Source organism: Canis lupus, chromosome 37, assembly GCF_048164855.1.
Source record: "Canis lupus baileyi chromosome 37, mCanLup2.hap1, whole genome shotgun sequence".
NCBI classification, from domain to species: Eukaryota; Metazoa; Chordata; class Mammalia; order Carnivora; family Canidae; genus Canis; species Canis lupus.
The window spans coordinates 2,795,596-2,813,690 of record NC_132874.1 but is presented as its reverse complement, the minus strand read 5'-3'; the positions used below and the strand labels follow the sequence as shown (position 1 = coordinate 2,813,690).

General features: G+C 39.8%; 1 protein-coding gene across 4 annotated transcripts in view; it reads right to left on the bottom strand.

Moving 5' to 3' along the window:
* Positions 1-236: 236 nt before the first annotated feature.
* The window catches only part of SLC17A3 (solute carrier family 17 member 3), a 40,028-nt gene continuing 22,169 nt past the window's right edge, over positions 237-18,095 (bottom strand). For 2 of the 4 annotated variants that reach the window (XM_072814081.1, XM_072814082.1), the window contains exons 3-14: positions 17,147-17,256; positions 13,374-13,573; positions 12,940-13,173; positions 12,761-12,848; positions 7,695-7,781; positions 3,094-3,218; positions 2,818-2,979; positions 2,398-2,527; positions 2,156-2,303; positions 1,795-1,885; positions 732-868; positions 239-648 (exon numbers count right to left, since the gene is read on the bottom strand). In XM_072814081.1, the coding sequence (XP_072670182.1) occupies positions 734-868; positions 1,795-1,885; positions 2,156-2,303; positions 2,398-2,527; positions 2,818-2,979; positions 3,094-3,218; positions 7,695-7,781; positions 12,761-12,848; positions 12,940-13,173; positions 13,374-13,573; positions 17,147-17,228 (1,482 nt within the window). In that variant the 5' untranslated portion in view covers positions 17,229-17,256 and the 3' untranslated portion in view covers positions 239-648; positions 732-733. Of the gene's footprint in view, positions 649-731; positions 869-1,794; positions 1,886-2,155; positions 2,304-2,397; positions 2,528-2,817; positions 2,980-3,093; positions 3,219-7,694; positions 7,782-12,760; positions 12,849-12,939; positions 13,174-13,373; positions 13,574-17,146; positions 17,257-18,095 lie in introns of all 4 variants that reach the window. The other 2 variants (XM_072814084.1, XM_072814083.1) reach the window with 2 other exon arrangements.

Sequence of the window (18,095 nt, the reverse complement as noted above, 5' to 3'; positions counted from 1 at the left end):
AGGATGAAGAGTGGAACACAGAAAGGGAGGGGCATATGGACAATATCCATCCAACAAATAGAAATTAATATTCACTTTTAAAATAGGAAACATGATCATCGTAGTGAGGTTACTGCCCTGGATTAAGAGCTTCCCAAACATTGTTTCCTGTTTTGAGATCTGGAAACTGTGAGTCTGGCCTATTTTTTTTTAAATTATTTTATTATTATTTTTTTTATGATAGTCACAGAGAGAGAGAGAGAGAGAGGCAGAGACACAGGCAGAGGGAGAAGCAGGCTCCATGCACCGGGAGCCTGACGTGGGATTCGATCCCGGGTCTCCAGGATCGCGCCCTGGGCCAAAGGCAGGCGCCAAACCGCTGCGCCACCCAGGGATCCCGAGTCTGGCCTATTGACTCTGATATAGCCATTCCTCCAATTCCACTGGTGATTCTATGAAGATGACAATTTTGTTCTTGGCTATCACTTTATTTGAAATTTCATTTGTCTTATATTTTCCTCAAAAATAAATCTTAGTAACATAAAGAACTGATCTCAGATTTGAAAAGAACTGCAGCAAATGAAATTCTTTGGGTGTGTTCATCACCATAGGCTTCTCATTTGTGAAGAAAGATGTCCGGTGACTTTCCATCATATCAAGATGGAGTAACTAAGGAAGAAAAGTGATGTGGAATTAAAAATTTCAATAGTGCTTCCCTTGTTAAATCCATAGATGAAATCACTATCCTTTACCTTCATAAACGAGTGAGTTTCCTCCCTTTTGCCCAGTCTTGGACAACTGCATCTCCACATATAAGGTAGAAGATCAATCCTGAGAGGTTAATGGCAAACAACAACAAGAAGACATTTCGCCACCCAAATTCAGAGTCCTGAGGACACAAAACCTCAAGTAAATATTACCTCTTTCATCATCATTTTCTCTATGACATCATATTAATAGTTTAGAAGACCATGTTTGCTAGTGGGTTTCCATGCCCAAATTGACAAAATAATAATTTCAAAGTGCATTTAGAGTATTCTTAATAAATATTCTTAATAAATTTCTAAGTGCATTTAGAATATTCTTAATAAATGGGACCACTACAATTAACCTATAGAACTGCATTGGTCACTGTTTACCGGAGTGTCATACATTTCCTCTTTTGTGCAAATCATCATGACACAAAATATGCTATGAGTGCTTTCTTCTTGCATTGCAACAGCATGGTGGCAACATTGCAGGCTTTGGAGAGAGGACTAAAAAGGAAGAATTCTGATTCTACATCCTCTTAGTGGAGAGACTTATTCTATCAGATTTTCAGTTTAATCATCAGGAAGTCAGGGTAATGATATACCATTCTCATAAGTGGTGTGAGAATCAGTAATTAAATGAGATCACTGCATACAATATACTTATACTCATGCCTGTATATGTCACATACTTCAGCACATCTGCTTTTATTATCTCTTTGCTTTGGGATGGTTGTGCAAATGAAAATTTCAAAATGTTGCAGAAGACGTGACAAGTTGCATCTATGCATGGAATCATCATCTCATGACATCTGTATGGCTGTATGACTTCTGTTTCAAAGACTGAATATTACCAGTAGAGCATTGGGTCCCTGGCTTCAAAATGAGTCAAGACTGAGGTCATGAAAGAAATTGTTCTACATTTTTCTTTGCTAGGCCAATCTTCATGACAAAGTTAACCCACAATTTAATCGTATTTTCTAAGATGCAAATACAATCTTTAGGTACTACCTTTATAAATGGATTTGGCAGAGCATTTTAAGAGTCCGTGACAAGAAAATTCTACCTGATTGAGGAGAAACCCACTGACAGTGGGTGCCAGGAGAGCTGCTATGTTTGCTAATCCCCTTGTGGTTCCCATGAGAAAACTGGAATATCTGTGGGTGACAGGAATGTTCCAGGCTAGATCCAGAGATGCTTCACAGTATTCTTCAGCCTTGCTCTTCTAATTACATCAAAAAGGATTTGCACTGTGTATGTTTAATAAGAGGCACTAAGACAAATCCATAATACCCCTCCCCTCATATACCTGAAAAAATGGCCACAGGACCATCTATGGTTTATTATTTCCCAAAGTTTGTGGCTCCCAGAAAACTTCAGGCTAAACCTTTTTCAGGTGTATATAAGAGTGGAAATTACCATCCTACCTTGGAGCAAGATCTAAGGCATTGATATAGATCCCTGACTGACATAAGGGGCTTAGTCCACAGGAGAGTGTTAGGAAGGTCATTGTCGTGATGTAGCTAGGGGGAAGGTAAGGCAGAGCCACAAGCAGCGCTGAAGATGGGAAATTTCCTAGGGAATGAGGAACAGACAAATTCAACCATGAGATACATCTTTGGCTGTTGTATGCTTTGTGAATCATCCGATCTTCAAGCCCTGTTCTTACCTAGAAATGTGGCAATTTTCCTCACAGTAACGAGCCTAACATTCTTGGTCAGGAGGAAATCTGCCAGGTAGCCTCCCAGGATACCAATGACCCAGGCAATGATAAAAGGAAGGGCAGACAGGAGCCCATTCTGAGGGGAAAAAAATTGAGTAAACCATTATAATAGGGGCAATGAGCCCATACCTCTTGTTGTTAAACCACTGATCATCATACTGAAAACCCTGAAATCTTACTCTTTTAAGAAAGTCAGTAGCCTCTTCAGTCATATCCTTAGAAAAAGCTACTGGCATTAGTGTTAAATATTTGATTGTTTTGTGGTAAGTGTAAAGGATAAACTTTTCTGAATGGAATGGTTCATGAAGACAAAGTGATTGGTGGGTGGTGCATACTGGAGAATGGCACAGAAGGAAAGGCACTCACATCTCTGATGTTAACACTGAACACAGAGCTGATATAAGTTGGTGTGTATGTAATCAGTATGGCAACTAGCCACTGATGGCCGAAAGAGCAGACACAGATGGACCAAAGGGGTAGAGACTTGAGCATGGCCTTGATGGGAAGAGGCTGCTTTTGAGAGCTGACCTGAAAACAAATGTACTGATTAGAACAGTAAGATCCGAAACATGCTCATGTTCATGTGACCCCGAGAAATCCCGAGGCTGCCACAAGATCTCTGGAGATGGTTGGAGTCCTTACATGTATCTGTTGGGCCAAGGAGGATATGATATATTCTTTTTCTGTGACGTTTATCCATGGATGAGAGACGGGGTCATCATAAATCAGAATAAACCAGAAAGGGCAGTAGACACAGCCGATGCCTCCTGCAAGCAGAGGATAAAATTGGTAACTGAGCTGGTTTCTGCTTTTCTTTTGTGTTGGGACATTTTTGAGTACAGGTCCTGGGCAAAGCCCATGCTCATAACATCCTCTTCCCACCCGCCACCCCCCCAAATTAGCAGGAACATAACAGTTTTCTAGAACCCTCTTTTTTTTTTTTAACATTTCTTAATTATTTGTGTTTATGGAAAGCACAGACCCTAGTGATGGCAGAAAACTTTGTATTTCAATCTTTTTAATATTATCAAAGGAAAACTACTTTTTCAACACTGTTCATACCAAATATGTGGGTTTTTCACACTAAGAAATTCTCCAATTCTCTGTGGACACCAGCTCGGCTCAATTTTTTTTTTAAAGATTTATTTATTTATGATAAACATAGAGAGAGGCAGAGACACAGGAGGACGGAGAAACAGGCTCCATGCCAGGAGCCCGATGTGGGACTCAATTCCCGGGACTGCAGGATCGCGCCCTGGGCCAAAGGCAGGCACTAAACCGCTGAGCCACCCAGGGATCCCCCAGCTCGGCTCAATTTTGACACTAACTACTGGTAATTAGTACAGACCTCATAAGGTAAGGACTTATCTTACAAGACTGTTCCACACTTCAGGTGTTAGTCATAAGCATTGGGTCCCCAGATTACCCACACTCTGACTTGACAACCAAGTTGGAGGTTCCTACAGTCCACTCAGTTTTGATAATTTCTTGGAACAGCTCACAAAAGTCAGGGAAACATTTACTTATGTTTACCAGTTTGTTATAAAGGCTATTATACAGGAGAGAGATGAATAGCCAGATGAAGAGAGATACACAGAGCATGGTCTGAAAGGGTTCTGAGCAAAAGAGGGAGGGTCATTCCCTATGGAGTTGGGATGAGTCACCCTCCCAGCACATGGATATGTTCACCAATCTGAAAGGTCTCAGAACCCTAAAGTTTAAGGATCTTTATAGAGGCTACAAAAGGTAGGCATAATCGAGTATTAACTCATTCTGCAGCCTCCTTCCTTCCTGGAGGATGGAGGATGGGCCTAGAGGTTAGGTTCCAAGCGTCCAAGCAAGATTTATTTTTTCTGGTGACAAGCCCTCATCTTGAAGCTCTCTAGGGGGCACCAAGTGTTGCCTCATTAGGACAGAAGATGCTTGTATCACTCAGGAAATTGCAAGGGTTTTAGAAGCTCTGTGTCAGAAACTGGGGGCAGAGACCACATATACATTTCTTATTGCGTCCCACTTAGCCATTGTTAAGAGGTATACAGAGGTATCTTTTTGTTTTCACTTGCATTTCCCTAAGGACTAAGGACGTTGAGCACTTTTCCCTGTGTTTATTTTCCCTCTCTAGATCTTCTTTGGTAAAATTTCTTTGTCGTTTTTTAAATCATTTTTTGTTGTTTTCTTATGATTAAGCTTTGAAATTATTTACTCATTCAGGATAAAAGTCCTAATTGTATATGTATTTTGCAAGTGTTTTCACCCTGTCTTTATTATCCTAATAATGGCTCATAAAGGCAAAGTTTTCACTTCGATGAAATCCAGCCTATCAGTCCGTAATTCATGGATCAAGCCTTTGGTGTCCTATCTAAGAAATCTTTGCCTAACTTACAAAGATTTACTCAGGTTTTCTTCTAGAAGGATACCAACTTTCGATTTTAGAATTAGGTACAGGATTTATTTTGAGTTTTTTTTTCCTTTATTTATTTTTAAGATTTATTGAGTTGGGCACCTGGGTGGCTCAGTGGTTGAGCGTCTTTCTTCGGCTCAGGTCGTGATCCCAGGATCCTGGAGTTGAGTCCCATCCGGGACTCTGCTACTCCCTCTGCATGTGTCTCTGCCCCTCTCTCTGAGTCTCTCATGAATAAATAAATAAAATCTTTAAAAATATATAACGATTTATGGATTTATTTGAGAGAGAGCATGTGAGCAGACCTGCACATGTGCACATGTCAGTGAGGGGAGGGGCAGAGGAAGAGAGAGCCAGACAGAAATTCACTGAAGTGGACTTCCTGCTGAGGCCGGAGTCCGAGCCTGCTGATCTCATGACTCTCAAATCACCAATTGAGCAGAAACCAAGAGTCTCTCACCTAACGCTGTGACACCCAGGTGCCCCTGAGTTCATTTTTGTATAGGATACAAGAAAATGGACCAAAGGTCATTTTGTGTGGGGTTTATTTTGGGGGTGGGGGACATATGAATATTTAATTTTTGAGCACCATCTGTTAAAAAATTTATCTTTTCTCCATTAAATTTCCATTGCATCTGTATGGAAAATTAGTCCACCTTCCCTGAGTGAGTCTATTTAGGACTGTATTCTGCTGCAGTGATCTACTTCCTATCTCTATGCCAATACTACCCTGTCTTGGTGACATATCATATATCTTGGCTTCAGGCACTGTTAGTCAGTCCTCCAACTCTGTAAGTCATTTGCAAAATAGTTTGGCTATTCTAGAATTTTTTTTTTTTCATGAGAATTAGGTTTCAGTGTATAGGTCTTTCACATCTTTTGTCCTATTTATCCCTATGTTACATAGTTATTGATGCTACTGAAAATGGAACTACTATCTTTAATTTACATGTCTGATTCTGGGGTGCCTAGATGGCTCAGTCCATGAAGTGTCTGCTTTTGGCTCACATCATCATCTTAGGGTTCTGGGATCAGGCCAGGTGTAGGGCTCCCTGCTCAGGAGGGAATCTGCTTCTCCCTTTTGTGCTGCCCCTCCCCCTTTCCCTGGCTTGTGATCTCTCTCTCTCTCTCTCTCTCAAACAAATAAAAAATAAAATCTTTTAAAAACAAATAAATATGTCTGATTCTTTCAACTTTGGTATGTCTAAAAATGTCTTTATTTTGCCTCTGTCTTTGAATTTTTTTTTGGTCTGGCTCCAGAGTTCTATGTTGACAGATCCCTCTTTTTTTTTCCCCCCTTTCAGGACTTGAAAGATGTTCCACTGCCTTCCTACTTGCGTTGCTTCCTAGGAGAAGGATGCACTCCTTTATTGCCTCTGTTCTCTGTGTGTCATGTAGTTTTTAGCTCTGGATGCTTTTAATATGTTCTCTTTAGCACTGGTTTTGAGCCATCTGATTACCATGTAACCTGGTGTCATTTTCTTCATGTTTCCCGTGCTTGAGGCCAAGAGACCTTCTTGGGTCTGTGAGTTTATAGTTTTCCTCTTTCCCCATGATTTCCTCAAAGACTTTTTCTGTTCCCCCATACCACTCCTCTTCTCTGAGCACACTGCTCCGTCCTGTTTCTTATCCACTATTATTGTTTTTTCCAAGGGTGATCCATTCTGGCTGATTTATGCTGCTCTTTTTAGGTTCCTAATCTTTTCTCATGGTGTGTCTAATCTGTCTTTAACTCCATCCATATATTGCAGTTCTCATCTCTAAAAGTTTGATTTAGGTCTTTTAAAAAAGATTTTCCATGTCTCCACTTATCTTCCAAACAAATTGACTTATGCTATAACACAGTTAGAATAACTGTCTATTTTAATGCCCTTGTCTGCTATTCTAACATTTGTGTTAATTCCAGGTTGGTTTTCATTGATTATTTCTTCTGATTCTGATTCTGATTCTGATTCTGATTCTGATTTGATTTTGATTCTGAGTCTGATTCTGTTTGCCTGTTTCCCTGCCTTCCCCCATGCCTGGTAATCTATGATTGGAACAATCTTGTGAATTATATTTAGTTGGGTGCTGAATATTTTTGTCTTCCTATACATATTTTCAAGCTTTTATCTGGGCTCCAGTTAAATTACATAGAAACAGTTTTATCTTTTAGGTCTTGTGCCCTCATGTTGTCAGAGGGACCAGAGCTTCCTCTGGAGCTAATTATCTCTCACTACCAAGGAAAGTTGATGGTAGTGAACTATAAGTGTTTTCAGTTGTCTTGTGGCAACAGGTACTATCTCTGATTCTCTGTAAGTACTGGATACTGTTCTTTAATCTATACCCGTGATATTTTCCCCCCTCTGGGCTCAGATGATGCCCTGATAAGTGTGCTGTTGCAGATCAAGGAGGGACCCTGTGGAGAACTGAGTTTCCTCTGCACAGTAGTCTCCCATGGGTGCTCTTTCCTGTCTCATGCTCTCTGGGCTTTGAACTTTGTCTCCTCTATTCTTTTTCTGCAGAGTTCCCTTTTCCTGTGCCCTGCCTTAGACCTTACCTCTCACAGGTCATTGTTCCTCACGGTCTTCATCCAGTTGGTGTTTAGTGTTTTCTCTCCTTAGGAAGCTGGCATCTGACCCGGGACCCCAGCATGGATGCACTTACCCTGAGACACAGCCCACAGCAGCGGCTGCGTGTCTCTCTTTCTCAGGACCCACCACTCTGCAAGCCTGTCACCTGCAGCCTGCAGGGGAGGCAGAGCACGCCCAACCACATTGTGCTAATAATGCTTATGATGGGTTAATAGCATCAGAGACTGACACTGGGAAGAAACCCCTGGGATGAGGAGATAGTTGCTTACCAAAGATATAGAAAGCAAAAGGCCACCCAAGGGTTTGACTGATGAGGCCACCCACGAGGGTGATGGTGAAGGTTCCCAGCAGCATTCCTGCAGACAGAGAGTAAGCTGTAGGGCTCTGAACCACCACTGGAGACACCGACAGAATGACAGATGACATGCAGCATCAGCAGCCACAATGAGACAGGCATATTGGAACACGTGAACTTCAGATGTATCACTTCACATGTTCTCCTGAGAATCCATTTTTCTGGCAGTTCCCTAATAACATTGCAGATGACAGCCATGCTTCTTCCTTTCATGCTACTTTAATTTTTAACCACACAAGTCATGTGATGTATGCTTATTATAAGAGTAAATTGCCACAAAGAACCAAAGTTCCCTTCATTTGTCCCCCAAACCATTTCCACTGTCTCTAATGTTAACCATTCCACATTGGCACAGAGTTGCATGCCTTTCCTCTCATTTATAATACACATCTACATGCACACTTACCTCTTTGTAAAGGCATTATGCAACAGGCAGACAGCTAGATTTGTCTGTGAGGGTGCTAATAACACTGTTTTAATTTCTCTGGCTTCACAGAGTATTCTCATACATAGTAGGGCACACTTCCTTTTTACAACTTTTTCAAAATGGGGCTGTTGTTATTTCTGAACATAGATTTAATCATCATTTCTGAACATAAGCATAATTTATTTTGGTATAATAGAATATCAGCAGTGGATATGCTAGATCAAACACTATGTGCATTTTTAATTTTGATAGATACTGTTGAAGTATCTTGCTAAAAGGCTATACCAAACCAAATTGCCAAAAATAATTGTTTTTTTTCTTCTGATCTCCTTGAGACCCTTTGATATCCTCAGAGTTTCTAAAATGTCTTCCAAATATGCATGCAAACAGTTATCTTATTATTTTCTATTTAGGATGAAGTCGAGTGTCTTTTCCTATGTTTATAATTGTTATTTCTTCTGTGAACAAAGAAAGGCAGCATTTGAAAACAGGCTGCCTGACTTTGGAGCACAGTAGATAAAGATGGAAATCAGTACCTTTTCCACCACGAAGTCCACCAAACCTTCATATTCCCCCTGAACTCTCTGCCTTTAATCCTGTTACAGTAGGGGACAGGTTCCTGCATCCTTCCAAGACCATGTCTCCTCCAGTCTGGCCCAGGCCCAGGCCACTGTGAGGATGTGCCCTCACATCTATATCTTCACTAAATTCCTCAGCAACTTGATCAGCACCCATCCATGCACAAACTTTTCTTCGTACAGCCTGGGCTCAAAACAAAATAAAACTTTCCACCTCTTCAGAGCTCCCTCCATATACTTTGACATTTTTTTCTGTTCCTTTTCAGTGTAGAAGAAAACTTCTCCAAACTTTATGCTTACTGCCTCCATTTCCTGCCCTTACATTCTTGTCAGGCCTTTAAAGAACTCCCACTTGCCAGATCCACAGTAATTTTCTCCAGGCCAGCAGCAGGTGGCTCTGTTGAGCCATCACCTCAGATTTTGTCCAAGCACTCCCTGGGAGGTTTCCCAGTCCCTTCTGCCTCTCCTTCTCTGTCTGAGGCCCAGATATTGGAGGGTCATGGAGCTCTTTCCTTGGGTTTCTTTTCTGAGCGGTCACACTCAACCAAGGGCTTCGAATACAATCTGTATCCCGAGAAATTTTGGTATGTCTTGTTACTGTCTTATTTCTACTGAATTGCAGACTATTCCACTCATAGTTCATAGCTAATGGTTCATTTATACATATTGTAAATTAATGCTCAAATATGTCACTGCAATTGTTCTCTTTGTCAATGCAAGTTGTACCATGTATGTAAGTGTATACGTAAAGTCTGTGTTTTTACTTTCTGACCTTTATTAAAGTGATATCATCCTGTATGTTCTCTTCAGGACATTGCAATGTGTGTCTTAAATGTGTTAATTTACCCCATTTTCCATCTTACATCTCTGTGTTTTAAAGTATTTTAATTGTACAATGAGAGTACCTAATTTAGCCTGTGAGCCTATCTGTTCCATGACCACTGTGATAGCTTGCCAGGTAGTGTACTTGGGGCTAACATTGCATCAAGGTGATTCTCCACCATGACAGAAGTATTTTGTTCATTCAACATTTGTGTTTCTAACACTTAGCCATGTTGCTGTATGTAATTTCAGGTGGTTTTTTTTTGTTTTCATTTTCACTTGTGTATGTTGTTGCATCATCTTCAGACTGTGTGCGTGTGTGTGTGTTTCTATCACCTCAATTATGAGCTGCCAGTTCTGTTTTATCTGCTTAGTTTGCTTGCCTTAAGTGGCTACAAAGTTTCTTGCCTATAGACGTGCCTTTGTGGTACCCCCGAGAGGAAGATTTAATATGTTTTGTCCCAGAGGCTGGCAGTACCTGGGCACTTCCACTGTTAAATGTCCTTCTAAGAAGTCTTCCTTCCATCTCATGGGCTGAATGAGTCATCCTGTTCACCAGTGTAGCCTGCTGAGTGAGAATCCCCGGGTCCCTAGAAGTGGCCATTTCTATAAGAACTATGGAGGCAGGTGGGTAGCCTTAGCTGACTCCACCTGCCAGTGGCTTCCTCTTGGCCCCCCAGACAGCCATTGGCTTTGTGTTCTCTGAACCAGAAAAGGTTTCTAGAGGCCAGTAGAGACTACCTGCTTGGGGACACTAAGATATTCCCCTAACACCAAAAACAAGGAAGCCTCTGGAATTTGCAGACTTGTAGATTCCTAAGTCTCCTCGATAGTCAGTTGACCTATTCCAGTAGCTCTATGCCTATTTAACAGGAAATGAGAGGGAAGGGAGTTGCCACTTCTATAAAGTCACTATCTTTCTTCCAAGATTTTTAAACTTGCTTTCCATCTCCTGATTCTTATATTGTATTCTGGGATAATCTCTCAACTTATTTGTCTACCTTGCTAATTTGATAGTCATTTCCCTTCATTTAGGTGTTCAGACCATTCATTGCAGTTAACTATATTAGCAATTGTATTTTTTGGCAACTATATTTATAGCAATCTGTTTTCTAAATTACTTTTTTTACATCTTTAATTGAAGTATAGTTGACATATATTAGTTTCAGGTGTACAAGATAGTGATTTGACAATTATGCACATTGCAAAATACTGCAGTAAATATAGTAGCCATCTATCATCATACAAAATTATTACAATATATTTTGATATATTCCCTACGCTGTTCTTTTCATCCCCATGATTATTTATTTTATAACTGAAGTTTGTATGTCTTAATCTCCTTCACCTGTTTGACCTGTCCTTCCCACCCTCTCACTCCACCTCTGGCAATCACTAGTTTGTTCTCTGTATTTATGAGTCTGTCGCTCTTTCCTGTTGTTATTGTTATTTGGTTGTTTGGTTGGTTGGTTTCTTAGATTCCACATGTAAATGAAATCATAGGTAATTGTCTTTCTCTGTCTGACATATTTCACTTAGCATAATACACTCTAGGTCCATCCATGTTGTTGCAATTGGCAAGATTTCATTCTTTTTTATGACCAAACAATATTTCATGATGTATACACCACATCTTTTGCCATCCATCTATCGATGGACACTTGGGTTGCTTCCATATCTTTTGCTATGGTAAAGATCGCTACAGCAAATATATGAATGCAAATATTTTTTGTATGAGTGTTTTTGTTTTCCTCAGATAAATACCCAGAAAGGGAATTATTGGACTATATGGCACTTCTATTTTTATTTTTTTTGAGGAAACTCAAAAATGAGTTTATGAAGATAATGAGGAGTGAGGATGCATGGTTGCTACACCAATTTACATTCCCCATAATGGGGCACAAGGATTCTCTTTCCATCCTCACCAACACTTATTATTTCTTGTCTTTTTGAAACTAGCCATTCTGACAGCTTTTTCTTTTTAAATAAATGTTATTATACATATTCCCTTGGATCTCTCCCATGTTATTTGTTAATCATGTAAACTTTTCTTTTAATTTCTTCTTCATTTGGATTCATTCTTGTAGTTTTTAGTTTGGTCTCTCTCTTTCGTACTCTTGCTTTCTTTCAAATGTTTGAGGATTTGAGAGGGGATATTAGTCCTTATTTATACTTAGAAGCTCCATTAGTCAACTGTGATAAGTGATACGAGTTTCTTTTATTCAAATTGGTGGACTAGTCCCCTATCAGTGAATATAAACTCTGATGACAGAAAATAATCCTCCAGGGTTGGAAAGGGCTCTACAGGGGTATGAGTTTCTTTTATTCAAATTGGTGGACTAGTCCCCTATCAGTGAATATAAGCTCTGATGACAGAAAATAATCCTCCAGGGTTGGAAAGGGCTCTACAGGGGTATGAGGTCAGTCAGGGTGTGTGTGTGTGTGTGTGTGTGTGTATGTGTGTGTGTGCATGCATTCATTCATGCCTTGTTTTCTGGGCTTGAAGAGTCTCGGGCTCTCTTGGTATCCATAAATTAGCTGAAGAGTTACACTTTTCTTACCCAGTACCTACTTCATCAGTTTTGAGTTTATTAGCCCTATTCTTTCTGTTTTTCATTCTTCCCCAATATAATGTAGACTTCTTTCTTCAGAATGTTCATTCCAGATACACTGTCTAGGGAAATCATGATCAAAAATCAGTTCTCAGAACAACTGAAAACAATTCCGAAAAAGATTAAGTTGGATCCATACCTTATACATAGAATACTAAAATAGAACTCCAATATATCAGAAATTTAACTATAAAAATGAAATTATTCAAGTTCCAGAAAAAAACATAGGTGGCTGCCTTTATAACCTTTCCAAATGTGATTCAAAATCTAGAAGCCAAAAAAGAAAAGGATGATCAATTTAACTACACAAAAATATATATTTTTAAGAATAGGAAAAAATCATTATAAGCAAAGTCATATTACAACTGACACTGGGGAGAAACAACTGAAAATAATGCGGCAAAGGATCCATTTTCCTAATTTATAAATACTTAGTCAACACTAAAGAGAAGACAAAGAAGCATTCAACAGAAAAACTGTCAAATAATCCAGGGTGAGAGTGTTGCATTGCAGCGTACTCATTTCAGTTATGTGTTTTTACCTGATAAAGCAATGGTGCAGAGTCGGCTTCGTTCATGTGGAGGACCCCATCTCTCCCAAAGCGCATTCTGACCCCCAAATATTGACCCCTGAAATCAAAATAGTTAGAGCTCTTGATGTGTGTGTGTGGTGCCATTTAGAAATTCCTATCCAGCTCATATTTATAAAATATCTGGATACCTGGACTAGCCCCTGGACCATTCGAGTTGCTATGAGGGAAATTAGTCCAAGCTCAGCTGCCAGAGGACTGAAGATAATGAGGAGTGAGGATGCAAACAAAGAAACACCAACCACTCGCTTTGTTCCTACTCTTCCAGCCAGGTATCCACTAAGAGCCATTGTCAGAGTCATGCCATAGGCAGCAGAAGCAAAGATGATGCCCTGGATTTGAGGACTCCAGTCATACGTAGGAGCCTTGAGGAAACAGAGAATGCTGCAGTAAGCCATTTGCAAGAAGGTGTTCACATAACTGAAAACACATCTTTAAATCTTTCACTTGCTTTCAATCACTATTTTCCCAAATGAAACTTTTTAACACATAAGTTATAAAAAAATAAACATTCAGACAAACAAACAGCAAAAACAAGAGCACAGCTTAAATCTTGCATTGCTACCTCTGCAGGAAGACTGTCTGGGGCATTATTTGGGCCACCAGGCAGCTGCTCAGTGGAGCCATTAAACTGGAACTGATGGTCTGTGGTGTTGACCATGGCTACCATGGTGATGTTTATGACAGTACTCTGTGCCGCTGCTATGAAGTTGCAGACATGTATGATGAGGGCTATCCCATAGCGAGTGGAACATAAGCTTAGACCTGGAAATATAACATGACATTAGTTCTCTCTTTATTAAGCCATTGTTTATTTCTCACAAGTTTTAACATATTTTTTTTTAATTTTTATTTATTTATGATAGTCACAGAGAGAGAGAGAGAGAGGCAGAGACACAGGCAGAGGGAGAAGCAGGCTCCATGCACCGGGAGCCCGACGTGGGATTCGATCCCGGGTCTCCAGGATCGCGCCCTGGGCCAAAGGCAGGCGCCAAACCGCTGCGCCACCCAGGGATCCCCCTGGTTTAAATGGCACTCTACTGGCTTTAGGAAAGGAAGATACAAAAGGAGGAAATCACTGAGTTGAACCAAAGGTGTTTTTATACCACAGCTAGACAGACACTGACTTGCTCTGAGGCATCTGTCTTTCCTATAATTCTGTCTCTCCCATTCCTTATTGTATTCTGTAGTTGATGAAATTATTCAGAGGTAAATATATATACAGTAGAAGTTACATTTTATATACATATAGATAAAATATGTATATGTGCATATTTAAATTATGGAGCTTAATTTATTTATGTAATTTATTTGTACTATGTTATAAATTATATACATAAAATGTGATTTTTTAAACTCTGAAGGAATTTTTCCTTAACGTAAATGATTATTCTTCTCTCATGTCTTAAGGCATTGAGGACAAGCTTTCATTTAAAGTTTAAAATTAAGGGTGCTTGGGTGGCTCAGTCAGTTAACTGTCCAACTCTTGATCTTGGCTCAGGTCATGATCTCAGGGTTGTAGGCTTGAGCCCCATGTTGGGCTCTGCACTCAGTGGGGAATCTGCTTGAAATTCTCTCTGCCTCTCCCTTTGCCCTTCCCTTCCCTGTGCTCTCTCTCTCTTTCAATAAATAAGTAAATCTTTATTTTTTTAAGATTTTATTTATTTATTCATGAGAAACACAGAGAGGAGAGAGAGAGAGGCAGAGACACAGGCAGAGGGAGAAGCAGGCTCCATGCAGGGAGCCTGATGTGGGACTCCATCCCAGGTTTCCAGGATCACTCCCTGGGCTGAAGGCGGTGCTAAGCTGCTGAGCCACCTGGGGTTCCCATAAGTAAATCTTTAAAAAGAAAAATTCTCTCTCTCCTCTGTCCATCCCACCCCACTCATGTGCTCTTTCTCTTTCAAAAAAAAAAATAAAATAAAGTTTGAAATTAAACCCTTAGGAAGAGTTTCTCAGAGAAACTGACAACCACAAACTATGAAAAAATATAGCAAAAAGAGTGGGAAAAGAAATGAGCATAGCATTCAAATCTAGTTTTGTATTTCTAGAAAAGCTGGCTACTGCTGGAAAGAAGCTACTGCAATAATGCAGAAGACAAGTGAGGAATATTGGTTGGGGGTGGTAGCAGTAGAAGAGTGAAAATGTAATCAGATCCCAGATGAATCCCACACTAAATCAAGGTTTCAGTTTTATAGACCAGTGGGGGAAGGGCCTTGTTCTAAGAACTAGAAGAGTGGTTCACTGAGGGAGTTCTGTGGCAAAAGCAGATTTGGGGGAAGTAGGGATGATCAAGATTATTGGTCCCACAGAGATACCTTTTAGGCACCCAAGGGAAGGTGTTGAGAACATTGTTGGATACACAACTCTAGAGTTTAGAACAGATGTAGAGGTTGAGGTATAAGACTGGGAATTAGTAAGCTACATGTGATACTTGAAGCCACGATATTTGGGAAAAGAGAACACAGAGGGGGAAGAACCAAAGACTGACTCTGACTCTCTAATGTTTAGAGAGGCCAAATAAGTGGGGAGAAAGAAAGAAACTGAAAAGGAATTGTCGGTGGGTTTGGAAGAAAACCAGGAGACTGTGGTATCCTGGAAGCCAAGGGGAAAGGGGCTTCAGGGAGGAGGCAGTCAGCAGGTGTGTCAGCTGGTCCTGTTAGCTCATGTAACATAATGACTGAGAATTAATTCACTTAATTCACTTAATTCTCACACCAATTCTTTGAGGAAGCTACTACTACTATCCTCCTTTTTATAGGTGAGAAGAACATAGGTACAGAGAGACCAGCTAACAGTGTAGATCAGGTATCTATGCTCTTGCTCTTGACCATTGTACTGAAAGTATATGACAGCTTTTATTTTGTCCTAGATGACTCCATGAGAATACCTTTGCTGTAACCCAAGTACACCCATCTGTGGGGTTTATATGGCTATATGATGTGGGATTGGAGGTCAACACCCTGTGTCTTCAGGAAGTCCTCAAAGGCACCTTTAAGGAAAGAGGTGCCTTGAGATAACAAAGGCCATACTGTTTTTTCTTTAAATGGAACACAAGCCTTTGTAGTAATGGAATAGGGGGAGCAGAATTTGGAAGAAACTATAAAACATGCTGAAATTAGAGTGAGAAGCTCAAATACAATATTTTGTAAAGGCTTTCCCTCTTGATTCAGGGCTGAGTGGTGACTTCCTTTCTCAATCAAATCAACTAATAATGTATGAATTCTCGTGGTCTCTGATTTCTCCAAGTTGCCCTGGGGGACTAGAGACCAAAGTCTAGTGAAAAGTAGTATAAACAAACCAGGAGCCTAAAGGCTCACAAACAAGAGAGTTGAATATCTGTCTTATTAGATTCCTGAAAGATTAACTAGAGGATGTATTTAAAAGGCTTAGCCTGATGCTCACTGGGTATTAAGTATTCCTTGCTACTACATGTGTCCTTAAAGATTATTTCCATCTTGTGTCAGTTTTGAATGAATAGTTCCAGACAGGTCCACCTAATAGATTGGTGCCAGTCTCATGCTGGCTGTAAAATATTTTCAAGGAATACCCTTAGCTACATGAGAATGTGTGAGTTTGTATGTGTGAGAATGTGTGCAAATTAATAAATATCTTGGAGGCATAGTTTTAACCACTGTAAGAGAGCATTGACACCATGAAATCATGGACTTTTGAAACTGGAAGGTTATATCAAATAATTCAACACTACTCTAATCAATCAGAGTCCAGGAGACTTGTTTTTTAATTTGATGTGACAAATAGATGTTAAGGTGACTCCAATGATGCCCACCTCACGGTGTTCACATACTTGTGTAATCCCCTCTACTTGAATGGGGGCAAGACCTATGAGTCTATAACATAAATATCCAACCACAAGAAGATTTTTCAGGTAAACAATGCTTTATCTATTGGATATATTAGAACAATACTATGCATTTTTTGGAAGAATGATTGAGTATTATAAAGCAAATGGAAAAGTATGTGTGTTCAAATTAAAATTTTCTTACTTTACCTAATTGAAAAATACAATTACATTTAAAATATTACATGCAATGACAAGTGGAATACACAATACTAGGTATGTACAAATTTGGTAGCAATTGTGAAAAAAATGTAAATGCATATGGATAAAAGATAATTATCAAAAATAAAAGACATGTTTTTAAGAACAATGGTATTTATTTCCTTCATATATTTGAAAAACACACATTAAGATTACCTGATTTTTAAGAAGAATTAAACAACTTATAAGATGTAAATTCATTTCTTATATTATGATACTGCACATAAAGAACCCACCATAAAAAGCTAAAACCAAGCAGTCACAGTTGAGTTTACCTTTCTTGGGAACAAGCTTCTCATCCACTTGAATATCTTGGGAGTAGTTACTCTCCCCTGCGGTGGGACTCAACTCTGCCATTGTGTTCTTTCCCACTGGTGTTTTCCACCTATCAGGGCAATATGCAATCCACAGGTGTCAGCCAAGGGAAAGAGATTCCTTTAAAACATGTAAACAGTGGGCAACAAGCAAACCAAAGCCAGGCCATTCCATCTGGGTGGGGTATAATGAGGATCATTACTCCCTCTTGGCCTACTACAACAGGTGCACCACCCCTAAGGTATGGAACTGTGTATTATTAGGATCTATAATGGTCACTATGTACCAATTTAAGAGCACTGGATTTGGAGCTAGGCATTGCCAAGTTCAAATCCAGGTTCATGATTTACCTGATGTGGCACGTGCCACCAGGTACAAATTTGTGTGTTTCAGTTTCTTATCTGTTATTAATAATAACCAGTACCACAACAGCAGCAGAACCCACATCAAGGATAACCAAAGTTCAATAGACTGCATGTGCCTGGCACTCAACAAGTGGTTGGCACACGGTTTACTGTCATTGTTGTTGGAGCCACCAGAGATGTGGGTCACCTCAGAGCTATGCTCCTCTGGAATCCTCTACTGCACCTGAGAACCTGGCTTCTAGTGGCCCTGATTCCTATACTGTGTCCCGTTTTGACCCACTGTAAGTGTTGCTGTATGTATGTCACTAATACTTGGGGATCATATTTATAGAATATGATGATACCATTTTAATCTCATATATTTTCTGGCCACAGATGATGAAGTGTCTACAAAGTTTTGGAAAAAACTAACATGGAGATCTTGACTCAGTAGTTGTTTGGGGTCCCTACATGTTGGACCCAAAACTGCCTCAAATGAATAGTGTTTCTGTCCCAAACAGGATCTGTTTGGTTTAAAGTTATAAATATCCTCTAGTTTAATTAA